At 35.4% G+C, this 17964-nt stretch overlaps 1 protein-coding gene across 5 annotated transcripts in view; it reads left to right on the top strand.

The window, feature by feature from the left end:
- The window catches only part of REDIC1 (regulator of DNA class I crossover intermediates 1), a 144284-nt gene that overhangs the window by 49979 nt on the left and 76341 nt on the right, over positions 1–17964 (top strand). For 4 of the 5 annotated variants that reach the window (XR_014314197.1, XR_014314198.1, XM_082740723.1 and 1 more), the window contains exons 6-7: positions 4235–4350; positions 17223–17743. Coding sequence is in view for 3 of the 5 variants with exons in the window: in XM_082740723.1 (XP_082596849.1) it covers positions 4235–4350; positions 17223–17743 (637 nt within the window). In the remaining 2 variants the exon portion in view is untranslated. Of the gene's footprint in view, positions 1–4147; positions 4166–4234; positions 4351–17222; positions 17744–17964 lie in introns of those variants that run through there. The other variant, XM_082740724.1, reaches the window with a different exon arrangement.

Raw genomic sequence — 17964 nt, forward strand, 5'->3', positions numbered from 1 at the left:
ATTTATTTTATATTAAATTGTGACTTTTTTTTTTTTAAAGATTTTATTTATTTATTTGTCAGAGACAGAGGGAGAGAGAGCGAGCGAGCACAGGCAGACAGAGAGGCAGGCAGAGGCAGAGGGAGGAGTAGGCTCCCTGCCGAGCAAGGATCCCGATGTGGGACTCGATCCCAGGACCCTGGGATCATGACTTGAGCCGAAGGCAGCTGCTTTATCAACTGAGCCACCCAGGCATCCCTAAATTGTGATTTTTAACAATTATACTGATCCCAAGATTATTTTTCTTTCAGTGTACTACAGATAATCTTTTTAGTAAATGAAATTTTAATAAATTAGAAAATATGTAGATTGTGATAAAACCATAAAATTTTAAGATCCAATGATATATTATTATGTATATATTTTTAAAGATTTATTTATTTTAGAGAGAGAAAGAGGGAGAGCATGCACAGGGGGCTGGGTGGGACAGAGGGAGAGGGAAACTTAAGCAGGCTCTCTGTTGAGTGTGGAGCCCAGTACGGGGCTCAGTCTCACAACACTGAGATCATGACTTGAGCCAAAACCAAGAGGCAGATGCTTAACTGACTGTGCCACCCAAGTGCCTCAAGTCCAGAGCTACATTATTTATAATTTCTTTGCTTTGAATTGCCAAAATTAAACTGTATCAGAGAATGATAATGATACTAAAATCTCTTGGAATTCTTTTTAGCTGAATTGTGGGTCAGTGAAGCTCAGATTCCTCATCATTTGGAGACATGGTGTGAAGGTTAGAGATTGAGGGGACCATAAATGAAAAGGCAGGTGGAAAGGAACTCTTCAGTATAAGTTTAGTTGATAACCTCTCTTGACTTAATAAGTCCTGTGAATTACTCATGACTTGCTTTTCCTTGGAACGTTTTCTGCAGTCTGTGACCTTTTTTCACTATTTTTACTTTCCTTTACTCAATTTTATATATTTTATCAGATTAAATGGTTGTATCTTCTTTCTCCTTAGTTGCCATAAGTTATGAACTCATATAGAATGTTTAAACTGCAGTTCAACAGAATAGAAAATTGTATTTTTGCTCAACCATCTTTTTCAGCAGAATTATCTTCTAATAGGAATATTACAAAACAAAATTTCATTCTCAGAATAGCACCTAGTCCTCGGAGAGTTGCATGTTGGAAAAAGCAGAATGAGCAGGTGCATTTGGATCACTAGTCTTAGCATTTTATATCATTGTATTTTTATGATATGCTCTTTTTTTCTGGTCTTGTGGACTTAAAAAATATTAGTTGTTAATTGCTGTAAGTAGAGCCAAATTAGGATATCAGCTAAATATAATAATTCCTCTTTGGTCAAAATTTAATTGTCTCTTCTGTAGAAGATAATGAATCCAAAAACTGGAATCTTCTTTAAAAATCTTTGAAATCATCATCTTTTCGATCTCTGTCAAATAAATAATTAATTTTAAATTATTTTAAATATTTTAAATAATTTTAAAATATTTAAAAAATAAAATAAGATAAAATGACTGATAGTGAAATTGAAAATATTTTAGTGTGTTTATATAATAGTTGATAATTGTAATCACAGTAAATAACTAGTTGGTGATGTCATGGTGGCCAGATAGTCATGATATGGAAAGGACCCTGTGAATTGCAGTGTATAATCTCAGTGATGTCGTAGTAGTCTGTTAAAAAAATGAGTTGTGATGGTTTGGTTCTTTTTAGGATTTGACAGATGACAACTGGTTATATGCGCTTGAATTAAAACTATACAAATGTGTTGATATAGATAGAGATGTGTAGTGCTAAAATGTTGTTTAGGGGGGGCGCCTGGGTGGCTCAGTGGGTTAAGCCGCTGCCTTCGGCTCAGGTCATGATCTCGGGGTCCGAGGATCGAGTCCCACATCGGGCTCTCTGCTCAGCGGGGAGCCTGCTTCCTCCTCTCTCTCTCTGCCTGCCTCTCTGCCTACTTGTGATCTCTGCCTGTCAAATAAATAAATAAAATCTTAAAAAAAAAAAGTTGTTTAGTCACTGTATTGTCTAAAGTTAGAAATCTAAAAACATCCAGATTTTAAAATTCTGAACTATATCTGCCATAAACTATAAAAAGTAGTCATTTTATTAGACTATATTGAGTTTAAAAAATAATAAGTTATGATTATTATGCTAATATATAATGGTAGTGGGGGAAATGGTTATTATATAAATTTGATGTCTTGTTAATGGGAATATTCAGTTTTGAATTTATCCCATTTTTAGCATGCATTGGTTTTATGCCGTATTTATATATTTGTCATTTATAAATGAATTTATAATTTATAAGTTTAAAATTTTATTAGTTACAGTTACATGTGATACATTGTATATAATATGTGATATTAATGATATGATTCAGTTTTATGGAAGTATTAAAGTATGTTTTCTCTTTTCCAGAGAAGAGAAAGTATTATATTCCAGTGATAGATGTTAGCCTTATTAATTTAAGGACCCATTAACTTTGGAATGATGCAATGAAAAACATTTATTCAGTTTGTATTTTATAAGACTAAAATTTGCATTGTAGATAGTTTATAGGATAGAGAATGTAACTCTCTGTAATCTCTACTTAAATAATCTACTTTTAGGCTGCAGGTTAGTGACTATCTTCAGAGGGGTAAATAATATTTATATTTTTTAAAGATTATATTTATTTTGGGGGTGCCTGGGTGGCTCAGTGAGTTAAAGCCTCTGCCTTCGGCTCAGGTCAGGATCTCAGGGTCCTGGGATCGAGCCCCGCATTGGGTTCTCTGTTCCGTGGAGAGCCTGCTTCCTCCTGTCTCTCTGCCTGCCTCTCTGCCTACTTGTCATCTCTATCAAATAAATAAATAAAATCTTAAAAAAAAAAGATTATATTTATTTTGTTAGAGAGCGTGAGTGAGAACAAGCTGGGGGAGCATTAGGCTGAGGGAGAAGCAGGCTCCCTGCTAAGCAGGGAGCCCAATGCGGGACCGGATCCCAGTACTCCGGGATCATGACCTGAGCCAAACACATAACCAACTGAGCCACAGAGGATTCCCAATAATGTTATACATAATACACAGAAGAGAAAATTAAAAAGAGAGGCTAATATTCCTGTCCAAGGTATGGTGGCAAATTGTTAAGTTTTAGAAAAGTGTTTAATTGCTTATTTGGAGAGATTTCAAGAAAAGTAAGAATTAAAATGAAATTATAAAATACAAAAGAAAATGTGTTGAAACAACAGGTTAAAAGAAAAAATGGGCTGGGGCTCACTGATCACTAGAGAAGTAGTGTCGAGCCTACATAAAGTATTCTTTCCTTTTTTGGTTTGTTTGTATGTCCCTCACTTCATAGGATGACTTCAGCTCTGCACCTTGGTCAATGTTCCTGAGGTTGAGATATGAGATGTATTACCAGACTTTATTTTTAGCTCTCCCTGACTTTGGACTCCCTCTTTTATTTCCTAAGCCTCTCAATATCTCTTTTTGTCTTCTTTTTATCCAAATTTGTCTCAAAGATTGTTTTTGGACTTGTCATTTCTGTGCTTCATGGCTAATAAATATAATATGCTATAGATGTAAATTATTATTGCTGGATAGATTAGTGTCAGGCCACTATAATATCTTTATGTGGTAAAGATTAACAAATGGATTACCTCATCTGTTTTCTACAAGTCTTCATATGTTCACTATTTTGCACTCAGTGGTATTGATATTCAGAAAGATTAAAGGAGCATTCTAAAATTATTTAGTAAATGGAGAAAATGGAGATAAATACAGCTGTTTTTTCGGGAAAAATAATTTTCTTTCAGAAAATTTGCTTGAGATTCTGGTGTCCTATATATATATGCATATATATGTATAATTTAGAATATATTTAGAATATATTCATTAATTATAATCAATATATTACATATATTTATTAATTGTAATATTTTAATTTTGTTTAATTATATTTGTAATGTATTAATTATAATTAATAGTATTTATATTTTTAACCTCTTAGGAAATGGTTAGCTCATCATCGTATCAATTGTTATATTGACAATCATTTAAATACTAGTATTGCTTTCACTGTTAGCACAATGTTTTTTTTTTTTTTCATTAAGGACACAGTTTCTTTCAAACTAGATAATTCATTTTTTTTTGCATATAGGTGTTCACTTAGATGACATTTTATGGTAAGTAATTTAAATTGTATACATGTGTGTACATTTACCATTCTGACAGGTTCTTCTTTCTCTTTTCAGCTCAGTAAAGTTAATTATTCTAATTCCTTGGTTTCCAAATTAAGTGAAAATCAAGATGCTCTTAGTTCACCACATAAAATAACACAATTTGGGTCATTATTCAGAAGATTAAACAGGTAAGCAAAGATTTTTGAAGATTTTTTTTATTCGTTTATTAATGAGAGAGAGAGGGAGTGGCAGGCAGAGGGAGAAGTAGGCTCTCTGCTGAGCAAGGAGCTTTTTCTTTTTAAATTTTTAATTTTTTAAATTTCTTTTCAGTGTGCCAGAATTTATTGTTTATGCACCACACCCGGTGTTCCATGCAATACGTGCCCTCCATAATACCCACCACCAGGCTCACGCAACTTCCCACCCCCCACCCCTTCAGAATCTTCAGATTGTTTTTCAGAGTCCATAGTCTCTCATAGTTCATCTCCCCCTCCAATTTCCCTCAACTCCCTTCTCCTCTCCATCTCCCCATGTCCTCCATGTTATTTCTTATGCTCCACAAATAAGTGAAACAATATGATAATTGACTCTCTCTGCTTGACTTATTTCACTCAGCATCATCTCTTCCAGTCCTGTCCATGTTGATACAATAGTTGGGTATTCATCCTTTCTGATGGAGGCATAATACTCCATAGTGTATAGGGACCACATCTTCCTTATCCATTCGTCCATTGAAGGGCACCTTGGTCCTTTCCACAGTTTGGCGACCGTGGCCATTGCTGCTATAAACATTGGGGTACAGATGTACCCTTCTTTTCCCTACATCTGTATCTTTGGGGTAAATACCCAGTAGTGCAATTGCAGTGTCATAGGGAAGCTCTATTTTTAATTTCTTAAGGAATCTTCATGCTGTTCTCCAAAGAGGCTGCACCAACTTGCATTCCCACCAACAGTGGAAGAGGGTTCCCCTTTCTCCACATCCTCTCCAATACACGTTGTTTCCTGTCTTGTTAAATTTGGCCATTCTAACTGGTGTAAGGTGATATCTCACTGTGGTTTTGATTTGAATCTCCCTGATGGCTGGTGATGATGAACATTTTTTCATGTCTGATAGCCATTTGTATGTCTTCATTGGAGAAGTGTCTGTTCATGTCTTCTGCCCATTTTTTGACATGATTATCTGTTTTGTGTGTGTTGAGTTTGAGGAATTCTTTGTAGCTCCTGGATATCAGCCTTTTGTCTGTACTGTCATTTGCAAATATCTTCTCCCATTCCGTGGGAGCAAGGAGCTTGATGCAGGTCTCCATTGGAGGACCCTGGGATCATGACCTGAGCTAAAGGCAGATGCTTCACTTACTGAGCCACTTAGGTATCCCAAGCAAAGATTTTTGAAGGAAATAAAGAAACTGAGCAAGGAACCATATGTGGGACTCCAAGATCATGACCTGAGCCAAAGGCTGTTGCTTTACCATCTGAGCCACGCAGGTGACCCTAGACAAATATTTTTTAGAAATGTAGACAAACTTAAGTAATACTTCTAGGAAACAAATATTAGAAGTTAAATGTAGTATTTAACTAAAATAGTTTTAAGTAATTATTTTCTAATGCGCATATCTACTTCTCATTTATTTAAACATATTAATTTTTCTTATTTATGGTAGTTGGTAAGTGATAACTTTTATTTTCTAGTTGTATATAGATCCTGGTTCATGGTTTTAAAATCCATTAAACTTGTAAAACCATTTTGAATTACTCCTAGTAGTCATGGTGAGAAACCTTGACTCTGTAATCCTATCCCAGTCTTCCTCTGTTTCAGTATATGTCACTACTATTCACTCACAGTCTTCCTCATTTTAGTAAATGATGCTACTATTCACAAAGCAACTGGAATAAAAATAGAAGTCCTTGATTTGCTTATTTTCCTTCAACTCCCACTATCCATTTCACCAACAAAGTTTTGACTATTCTGTATTCTAATAAGCTTTAAATTTACCTACTCACATTTTCACCTCTATAGGTTCCATCCCAGTCTAAGCCACTACTGCCTCTTGCCTGGAGAATTGTAACATTTCAATTTGTTTTCTCTTTTCCTTTTCTGTTTTCGCATTTTTTTTTTTTTTACAGTTCTATTAATGTGTAATCAACATGGAACAAACTGAATTTATCTAAAATGCGTGCTTTGATAAGTTTTGACCTGTGTCAAATATAATGAAAATATTCACCATCACCAGTAGTTTCTTTGGTTATCTTTGTAATATCTTCCTCTGGCCATTTCACAACCTTTATTCTTATCCCAAGCATCTGCTTATCTGCTTTCTGTCACTGTTGATTAGTCTATTTTCTAGAGTCTTATGTAAGTGACATATAATTATGTTCCCTGCAGAAATGGGGAGTCACAACTCAAAATATACAGACTTCCAATTATAAGACAAATAAATTTTGGGGATCTAGTATACAACATAGTGACTATAATTAATAATACTACATTACATACTTGAAGTTTGTTAATATAGTATCTCTTAAGTAGACTTACCCTATATACTTGCAAAGGTTATGTGAGGTGATGAATATGCTAGTTAGCTTGATTATAATCACTTCACAAATTACACTTATATGAAATCATCATGTTGAACACCTTAAAGATATACAATTTATTTTTATTTATATTTATTAATGAGAGAGAGAGGGAGTGGCAGGCAGAGGGAGCTTTTTCTTTTCAGTTTTATCTCAGTAAAGCTGATTGAGGGGAGGTGGGGGTGGGGAGGTAGGGAGAGGTGGAGAGGATAATTTCAAACATACTGGAAGGTTTTCTCACACTCCTCCAAGTCTATAGCTCCCAACGGTAATCACCATTCTGACCCCTGTCACTATATATTAATCAATTCTGTCTTGGAACTTCATTTAAATAGAATTATATAGTGATCTTCTTTTGGTATGGAGATTCATCCATGCTGTTGCTTGCTATTCCATGGATTAGTACTTAATTCTTTTTCGTTTCTATATGTTATTCCACTGTATATTATATAATATTTTATTTTTTTAATGTATAGTAGACATACAGTATTTTATTAGTTGCAGGTGTACAAATAGTATTCTATTCTTTTTTTTTAAAAAAAGATTTTATTTATTTATTTGACAGAGAGAGATCACAAGCAGGCAGAGAGGCAGGCAGAGAGAGAGGAAGGGAAGCAGGCCCCCTGCTGAGCAGAGAGCCCCATGCGGGACTCCATCCCAGGACCCCGAGATCATGACCCAAGCCGAAGGCAGTGGCTTAACCCACTGAGCCACCCAGGCGCCCCGATAGTATTCTATTCTTAATGGACATCTGGGATAGCTCTAATTTGGGACTATTTTGAAGGAAGCTGTTGTGACATTCAGAAAAAATAAATAGGAGAAATACTTCGTGCTCATGGATTGGAAGAATCACTAATTTTAAGATGGAAATATCCCCCAAATTTCTGCCATTCCCTAGCTCCTGGCAGTTCTCTTCTTGCTTCTTGGAATGTCACCTTTTAGAGTCCACATACAGGTGAGGTCATATGGTACTCATCTTTGTATGTCAGACTTACTTTTCTTTAACTTCTTTAATGTAATGTTATTGTGCTCTCAGTAAATAAGCCTTGTGCTTCTTTGGTTGAATTTATTCCTACTTATTTTATTCTCTTTATCCTGGTGTGAATGGTATTTGTTATTAATTTCATTTTTGGATTGTTCATTGCTAAAATACAGGAATATAATTTTTTACATTAATCTTATCTCCTGTGATCTTGCTGATCTCATTATGAATTCTAGAGGTTTTATGGATTCTTTAGTTGGTTTTTTTTTTGTTTTTTTGTTTTTTTGTTTTTTTTACCATACTGGATTATGTTGTCCATAAATATAAGTATTTTTACCTCTCTTTTTTCAGTCAGGATGCCTTTTACTTCTTTTTCTTGACTACTGCAGTAACTAGAACCTCTGGTACAGTGTTGCATAGCAAGCAGGCAGCCAAGAGTGGGCATGCTTGCATTGTCCTTAGTCTTAAAGAAAAAACATTTCACTATTATGTTAGCCATAGGTTTTTTGTAGTTGTCCTTTTTCAGGTTTAGGAAATTCCCTTCTATTCCTAGTTCTTTTAAAGTTTGTATCATGGATTTTGTCAAACATTCTTTATGAGTCTCTTGAGATTATCATGTAGTTTTTTCCACCTTTATTCTGTTAATACATTGTATATTACTTTATCTTCAAATATTAAACCACTTTGGGTTCCTGGGATAAAAGCTGCTTGGTCATGGTATATAATCCTCTTCATATATTGTAGGATTTAGTTTGTTACTATTTTTTTGGTGATTTTTATGTCTCTATTCATGAAAATTGGTGTGAATATATAAATATTTTTTGTTGTTAGTGTCTTTGGTGCTAATACTAACCTTATAGAATAAGCTGGAAGTTGTGTCCTCCTCCATTTAATGGAAGAATTAGTGGAGAATTGGTGTGATTTTTTTTTTTAAGTGTTTTTGCATCTGAGCTTTTCTTTCTGTGAAGACTTTTATCTACTAAATGTTAGAATGTCCACATTTTCTAACTTCTTGAGTCAGTTGTAGTAATGTATGTTTTTCTAGGAATTTATCCATTTCATCTAAGTTGTGTGATTTGTTAGTATAAACTTGTTTATGGTATTTCCTTGAAAACCTTTTAATTTCTGTAAAGTCACTGTTGATGTCCCTGCTGAGCAGGGAGCCTGATGCAGTACTCCATCTCCGCATTCTGGGATCATGAGCCAGAGGCAGATAGAGGACTGAGTCACCCAGGCATCCCTGATGTCCCTTCTTTAATTCTAGATCTGTGTCTTTTCTCTTTTTTGTCTTGGTCAGTATAGCTAAAGATTTGCTAATTTTATTGATATTTTTAAAGAACTAAGTTTTGTATTTCATCACTTTTCTCTGTTTTTCTGTTTTCCATTCCATTGATTTCTGCCTTAATGTTTATAATTTCCTTCTTCTGCTTGCTTTGGGTTTGGTTGCCCCCCCCTTTTGGGGGTAGATTCTTAAAGTGTAACTTTAACTTACTTGATATTTTCTTTTTGTTTAGTATAGGCATTTAAGACTATAATTTTCCTTCCACCAATGCTTAGAGGCCAGCCAGTGATTACTTGGAGGTTGTGTTTAAACATCTTGAGCCAATAAGGCTTCTTCCTATGTGAAGGACTTCACATTCAACCAGGGATGAGTATAGACACTTGAGGTCCTCTCCTGAGTGTGAATACAGACTTATAGATGTGGGCAGCCTTTCAGACCACTGAGGTTTCTTGGAGTTTATTAGAGGTCATTATGCCTGTTTGTTCCCTGGATCTCTCTGTGAAATTTCTGGATGTTTTTTTGCTTGCTCCAAATATTGCAGCCCCAGTTAGTTGCACTGTTGGGCTTTCCTGATGGTTTGCCACCAAGGTAATGATTATTTTTGACAAATTCCTGGGCATGGGACTCCCTTGTCTTTTAGACTACTGAACCTTGGTAGTACCAGCCATGGAGTAGGGGTGGAAGGAAGGTAGCTTCCTGAAGCTAAACTTCGAGACTCCCACTGTTCCTGCTAATAAGGTTTAGTAGTTTTTCTTGAAGTACTGCTTTTTAGTTTTTTTGCATGCCTTTGTTACTCTCCAGATTCTGAAATGATTGTTTTTGCAAGTGTTATCTGGTACTGTCATTACTTTTTGAGGGGGGGGGCAGGGTTTATTTGCCAGACTTTCACATGACATTCCAGAAGTCCTCCCCACACTGATTCATTTTTAAATGTTAAATGAGCCTTGTATTCTGGAGATTAACCCCACTTGGTTACAGCGTGCTATTCTTGTTATGAATTTCTTGGTTTGATGTGCTAAAATTTTGTCAGGAATTTTTGCATTAATCTTTATGAGGGATATTATTTTCTATGTTTCTTTTGATATCTTCATCTGGTTTGCTGTTAGCCTAATGTTGATATCATAGAGTGAGTTGGGAGTATTCCTTCCTGTGTAATTTTCTGAAAGAGTTAATGTAGGGGGCACCTGGGTGGCTCAGTGGGTTAAGCCGCTGCCTTCGGCTCAGGTCATGATCTCAGCGTCCTGGGATCGAGTCCCACATCGGGCTCTCTGCTCAGCAGGGAGCCTGCTTGCCTCTCTCTCTCTCTCTCTCTGCCTGCCTCTCTGTCTACTTGTAATCTCTCTCTGTCAAATAAATAAATAAAATCTTAAAAAAAAAAAAAACCATGGGAAAAAAAAAGAGTTAATGTAGAATTGGTACCATTTCTTTTTTTTTTTTATCACTTTTTTTTCTTTTTTTTATTACTTTTTTATTTTTTATAAACATATATTTTTATCCCCAGGGGTACAGGTCTGTGAATCACCAGGTTTACACACTTCACAGCACTCACCAAAGCACATACCCTCCCCAATGTCCATAATCCCACCCCCTTCTCCCAAACCCTCTCCCCCCGGCAACCCTCAGTTTGTTTTGTGAGATTAAGAGTCACTTATGGTTTGTCTCCCTCCCAATCCCATCTTGTTTCATTTATTCTTCTCCTACCCACTTAAGCCCCCATTTCTTTCTTAAATGTCTGATAGAGTTCATCAGTGAAGCCGCTTGGTATGGAGTCTTTCGATAGGAAGGTTTTTTTTGTTTTGTGTTACTATAATTTCCAAATGAGATACAGGGTAGTCAGATGATGATGATGATGATGATGATGACAGGGTAGTCAGATGATGATGATGATGATGATGATGGTGATTTTTAGTGAGCTTTGGTAGTTTGTCATACAAAGAGTGCATCTATTTTATCTATGTTGTAGAATTTTGACTTAAAGTTATCCATAATATTCTCTTACTATGTATTTAAAATTTTTAACACTTAAAGTGATGTCATTCTCTCATTACTAATATGAGTTGTGTCTTCTTCCTTCTTTTTCCTGGGCATTTTTTTTTTTAAAGATTTTGTTTATTTATTTGACAGACAGAGATCAAAAGTAGACAGAGAGGCAGGCAGAGAGAGAGAGAGAGAGAGGCAAGCAGGCTCCCTGCTGAGCAGAGAGCCCGATGTGGGACTCGATCCCAGGACGCTGAGATCATGACCTGAGCCGAAGGCAGCGGCTTAACCCACTGAGCCACCCAGGCGCCCCTCCAGGTCATTTTTTTAAATTTAAAACTGATTGGCCTATAACATTATACTAGTTTCAGGTATAAGTTATAATTAAATCTTTGTATATGTTGTAAAATGATCACAATAAGTTTAGTTACCATTTGTCACCATACAAAGTTATAATTTTTTTGTAATGAGAATATTTAAGATTTATTCTTAGTAACTTTCAAGTATACAGTGTAATATTACTGACTATAATCACAATTCTGTACATTCCCACAACTTATTTTATAATTGGAATTTTTTTTTAACCTCTTGACCCACTTGACCCACATCCCAACTTAGCTCCCCTCTGGCAAACACCAGCTTATCTTTTGTATTCATGAATTTTGTTTTGTTTGCTTGTTTTATTTTTTAGATTCTCTATATAGGTAAACTACATGGTATTTTTCTTGCCCTGTGTGGCTTATTTCACTTAGCATAATACCTTCAAGCTCCTTGCATTTTGTCACAAATGGCAAGATTTCATTCTCTTTATTTTTAAACCCTCTTTTTTTTTTTTTTTAAATGTATTCATTGGAGACAGAGACAGAGCATGATCAGGGGAGAGAGGCAAAGGGAGAGGGAGAAGTATACTCCTTGCTGAGCTGGGAGCCAGATGCAGGGCATGGTCCCAGGACCTGGAGATCATGACCTGAGCCAAAAGGCAGACACTTAACCTTTTGAGCCACATAGAAACCCCCTTTTTTAACTTTCTTAATCAACATTTATGAGCAAAATAAGAAGTAGAAGAAACCATGAGTGATTCCCTGGAGTTTGTCCTGAGGCTAAATATCTTTTATTTATTTATTTATTTAAATCTAGTTAGCCAACATATAGTACATCATTAGTTTTTGATGTAGTGTTCAGTGATTCATTAGTTGTGTGTAACACCCAGTGCTCATCAGATCGCGTGCCCTCCTTAATGCCCATCACCTAATTACACTTTCATTCCATTCCCCTCCCTTCCGCAACCCTCAGTTTGTTTCCCAGAGTTAAAAGTCTCACGGTTTGTCTCCCTCTTTGATTTCTTCCCATTCAGTTTTCCCTCCCTTCCCATATGGTCCTCTGTGCTACTCCTTACATTCCACAGATGAGTGAAACCATATGATAATTGTTTTTCTCTGATTGACTTATTATTTTTATTTTTTAAAGATTTTATTTATTTATTTGACAGAGAGAGTGAGAGAGCACAAGCAGGGAGGACAGTGGGGAGGGAGATAGAGAGAAGCAGACTCCCCGCTGAGCAGGGAGCCCAATGTGGGGCTCGATCCCAGTACCCTGGGATCCTGACCCGAGCCAAAGATGCCCAACCATCTAAGCCACCCAGGAGTTCCCTGACTGACTTATTTCACTTAGCATAATCTCCTCAGTTCCTTCCATGTCAATGCAAACGGTAGGTATTCATCCTTTCTGATAGCTGAGTAATACTCCATTGTATAAACGAACCACATCTTCTTTATCCATTCATCTGTTGAAGGACATCTTGGCATGGACACTGTGGATATTGCTGCTGTGAACAATGGGGTGCATATGCCCCTTCTTTTTTACTACATCTGTAGTAAAAAAGAGTAGTGCAATTGCTCAGTTGTAGGGTAGCTCTATTTATAATAGTCTAAGGAACCTCCATACTGTTTTCCAGACTGGTTGCACAATTTGCCTTCTCACCACCATTTTTGGTGGTCTTGATTTTGTGTAGATCTAGAATTTCATCTGGTGATGTTTTCCTTCAATTCTGAAGACTTCAACATTTCTTCTAGTATGGGTCTGCCAGTGATTAATTTCTCTTTTGTATACTTGTCTGTGTTTTACTCTTTTTGAAAGATGTCTTTTGACTTGCATTGTTTCTAACTAGAAATTTGCTGTCATTTTTATCTTAATATCTGTATCTACAATATATGGTTTTTCTGTTTTTAAGATTTTTCTATCATGGATTCTCTGTCATGTACTTTCTACCATGGATTTTTATCCATTGATTAGAATGTTCATTTTCTTTATACTTCCTGTGTTTAGGCCGTGTTGAGCTTTTTAAATCTGTGGACTCACTGTTTTTATCAAATTTGGAAACAGGTCAGCCATTAATTTTTAAAATATTTTTTCTGATTTCTTTTTCCTCTTTGGGGACTCAGACTACATTAACTTAGTCCAATTGAAGCTGTGTCCCAGTTTACTGATGCTTTATTTATATATTTTCAGTATTTTTTCTCTGTTTCACCTTATGTAAATTATATTGCTTTATCTCTAGAATCAGTAGTTGTATCTTCTTTGATGTCTCATCTACTCATGAATCTGTTCAGTATACTTTTCATCTCTGTAAGCTTGATTTAACTTTTATTTATATCTCCCATGCATTTATTTTAACATGCTTAGTCTTTCCTCTAACTTTTTTGATGTCTTTGTCTACAAATACTAGCATTTCGTCATTTCTTGGTCTGTTTCTAATTGATTTTTCTTCTCATTATGTGTTGTACTTTCTGCTTCTTTTTATTCCTGGTAATTTTATTTGGATTCTGTGAATTCTGATTTTCATGTTTTTGGTTGTCCAGAGATGTTTGTATCCCTATAAACTATCTTAAGCTTTATTCTGGATACAGTTTAGTTATTTGGAAATACTATGGTTTTACTGAGGTTTGCTTTAAATTTTGTTAGGCAGGACCACATATGCCTTTAGCCTATACTTAATTTTGCCCTCTGCTGAGGCAATACCCTTCTGAATACTCTGTGATTCCTTTTGAATTATGAGGTTTTTCCACTCTGGTTGATGCAAACAAAATTTTCCCATCTGTATTTGAGTTCCTGGACTTAATCCATCTTATCCTGTTAGATACTTTATTCTCCTCCCCACCTCCAGCCTTGGGTATTATTTCTTCATATGCATGTGCTGATCAATGCTTAGCTGAAGATTTGAGAACTCTCCCTATATCTCCAGAATGCTCTCTCCTTAAAGCACTCTCCTAAGGATACTCTGCCCTGTGAACTCTATCCTCTGTATTCTTTTAGAACTCCCAGCTCTGTTTTCTCAACAAAGGGAATCTGTGAGCTCTGACTGGGATGTCCGTTTATATTCTATGGCTTGTATACCTTCTGTAGGCAGTAAGCTGGGAGCAGTCATGAGGTTCACCTCAATTGCTTTCTTTCTCAAGAATCATTATCCTTTTCTACTTGATGGTCCATATATGAAAACTTTTTTTTTTAAGATTTTATTTATTTATTTGACAGAGATCACAAGAAGGCAGAGGCAGGCAGAGAGAGGGGAGGAAGCAGGCTCCCTGCAGAGCAGAGAGCCCGATGTGGGCTCGATGCCAGGACCCTGGGATCATGATCTGAGCCAAAGGCAGAGGCTTTAACCCAATGAGCCACTTAGGTGCCTCCATATATGAAAACTTTTATCTCATATATTTTTTCTAGTCTTTTTAATTGCACCAGTCAGGAGGGTAAGTCTAGTTCCTCTTGGCCAGTTGGAAGTTTGAAACTTATATTCACCTGGCAGTCAAACTGATATTTTTCAGGGCAAAATGCAAGTCAGTTTTACTTTTGTATTTAGAACCTTTCAATGTTTCTTATTGTTCTTTTAAAAAATGAAGCTCTATTCATATGACCAAGTAATTCCATTACTGGGTGTTCAAGAAAATTAAAACACTAATTCAAAAAATGTATGCACTCCTTTGTTTATTGCAGCATTATTTACAATGGTTTAATTATGGCATCAACCCAAGTGTCCATCCATAGTGGATAAAGGACGCACACACACACACACACACAAAAACACACAGTGGAATATTACTCAGCCATAAAAAATAAAAACACATGAACAAAGAAAAAAGAGACAAAAAGCCAGACACTTAAATTTAGAAAACAAACTGGTGGTTACCAGAGGAGAAGTGGGTGGGAAGGGTCAGTAAAATAGGTAAAGGGGATTAAGAGTATACTTACCATGTTAAGCACTGAGTAATGTATAGAATTATTGCATCATTATATTGTATACCTGAAATTAATGTAGCACTGTATATTAATTATACTAGAATTAGAAATACTAAGTTCTGTGTAATTTGGGGCCATTTTCTTCACTGATTCTATTCAATCTTTTTTTTTTTTTTAAGATTTAATTTATTTGTGAGAATGATAAGATAGCACAAGCTGGGGGAGGGGCAGAGGGAGAAGTGGACTTCCCACTGAGCAGGGAGCCCAACTTGGGACTCCATCCCAGGACTCTGAGATCATGACTTGAACTAGAGGCAGATGCTTAACCTACTGAGCCACCCAGACACCCCTGTTCTTTCCTTTTTGTTTCTCAAATGTGTGGTATATTTTGCTTTTGTGCTTATTACTCTGTCCCCCTAGAGTAGGTTTACTCCTTTCTTCACATGTTTAACCATTCTGGGTCTTTCACTTATTTATAACTTCTTTACTAGGGGCTTTTCCAACCACACCATCTGATACAGGACTTCTAACACAAGTTCTTCCATCATATGATCTTGTAGCATCTATAAAGGCACTGTAACTATCTTCTTTATTTGTTTATTTCTGTATTTCTTTTATCCTTTGTTCTTATTAATAGTTATTATTATTTTCCTTAACTAGAATATAAGCTGTATTATCTCCCTACCACATAATAGGCATACATTAAATATCTGCTTAATATATATAGATAAGTCTGTCTTTACATTTTTTTAAATTTAGAGTAATAATTTCTCTGGTGTTAATGTTGTGTATTATTGCATGCTATGTGTTATGCCTTTTGGTATAATATAACAGCATTATATTGCCCCAAACCCCAGTGAGACCTATGTTGATTAATAGTGTAGGATTGTGATCTGTGAACATTTGTGGGTAAAATATCTCTCCTTAACAGCAAATTGAACTTTTTTATTTCTCTGTCCACAACACATGGCATAGTGTCTGGAACACAACAAGTATACCTGCTTGTTAGGTGTTTAAAAATAACTTAAAAAATAAAATTGGAGGGGCACCTGGGTGGCTCAGTGTGTTGGAGTCTCTGCCTTCGGCTCAGGTCATGATCTCGGGGTGTTGGGATCGAGCCCCACATTGGGCTCTCTGCTCAGTGGGGAGCCTGCTTTCCTCCTCTCTCTGCCTGCCTCTCTGCCTACTTGTGATTTCTCTCTGTCAAATAAATAAATAAATTCTTTAAAAAAAATAAATAAGTAAAATTGGAAATCAGTCAGATTTTTAGTGGCCTATATTTCTTTTCTAAATTTCTTGGTACCTCCAATCTCTGGAACAATCCAACCCCAAGTGAATTTTTTGATCATCAGTAACAACAAATTTTGAAATGTCTTGATTTCTAATTATGTCCTTTGATACTTTGATTTGATACAAGTTGGGCATAAAGTAGAATTATGATTTCTGCATTAGAAAGGAACTTAAAATTTATCTAGTCTAACCTTTTCATCTAATTTGTATTTTGGCTTTATTATTTATATATGCATTTGTATCTACTTTTCTGCCTTGGTAACTTCAGAGTTGTTAGGTTGAGAAAAATCTATTATAATATTCTCATGACTATTTGATTTATGTTTAACAGGGTAATCACAGTATTTAAATATCTTTATATGGTTAAATGAAGCAGAAGTATACATAGTAATTGTTCAGGTTATTCACTAGATCTTACTATAGATGATAAGACAAACTACGCGGGTTTTTTTTTTGTTAATATAACAGTAAATTGAACCTATGCTAATTTTCATTTTGAAATACTGAATTAAGTGTAGATTATTTTATACTCACTAATGTACTAGAATAGTACATTAGACAAATTTTGACCCAAAGCAAATTGTGTATTTAAATTAAAAAAATTAAAACATAGTGTAGGTAAGTATTAGTAGTTGCTCAGTATGTTCTCTAAGAATTTAGTTGTTTTGAAATGAAAATGCTATATATTTTTCTTGCTAAATATATTTTTATTTATCTCAAAGTCCAGACAGTAGGAATTTCCTTACTGGACCTGTTGTGGTTATGGATGAAGAATGTGGAAGCGTGAATGAACGAAGACAGTCAGAATTCCTTACCGAAAAACAATCAGTACAACATAATTGGGGAGAAAATAGAAGAGAGGTTTCAAATTTTCTTACAGGTGTGAACCAGCCAACAATCAGCCTTAAATCGGAGAATTGTAACTCTTTTACTCGTGAAAATGTCATCAATTTACTAAACATAGATCAACAGAGGATAAAGAAAACGTTTGACAAGTGTGGTGATGATAGTATGGGAGATATTTGTGCAATCACAAGTTATAATAAAAATGATCCAACTGGTAGATACATTAGAAGTATTTTTTCAGATCCAGAGTTGACTGTTAGTAATTCTAACCAAACAAGTTGTCCAGAAAAGTGTCAGCCAAACAAGAGGTATCAAGAAGAGTACCATAATAATGAAAGAAATACTCTTAGTGCATCTTTTGAAAATAATTGTTATGCATCCAGCTCTGAAAAAAAAGGTGAGTGTTATACATAGAAAACATAATCTATTGGGATTTTTTGTTTTCAGTGTGTGTGCGTGTGTGTGTGTGTGTGTGTGTGTGTAAAAATAGGAAGTTAAAAATAGAATGACATTCTTTTATAAGACTTTTTGGATCAGTAATGTTCTTCTATGTAGTTTGTAAGCTTCAAATTAAAAAACAAGTAGTCTCTGTTAAGGTTTTGAATTCAACGCATACTT

The sequence above is a fragment of the Mustela nivalis genome (genome assembly GCF_964662115.1).
Source record: "Mustela nivalis genome assembly, chromosome: 7".
Taxonomy (NCBI): domain Eukaryota; kingdom Metazoa; phylum Chordata; class Mammalia; order Carnivora; family Mustelidae; genus Mustela; species Mustela nivalis.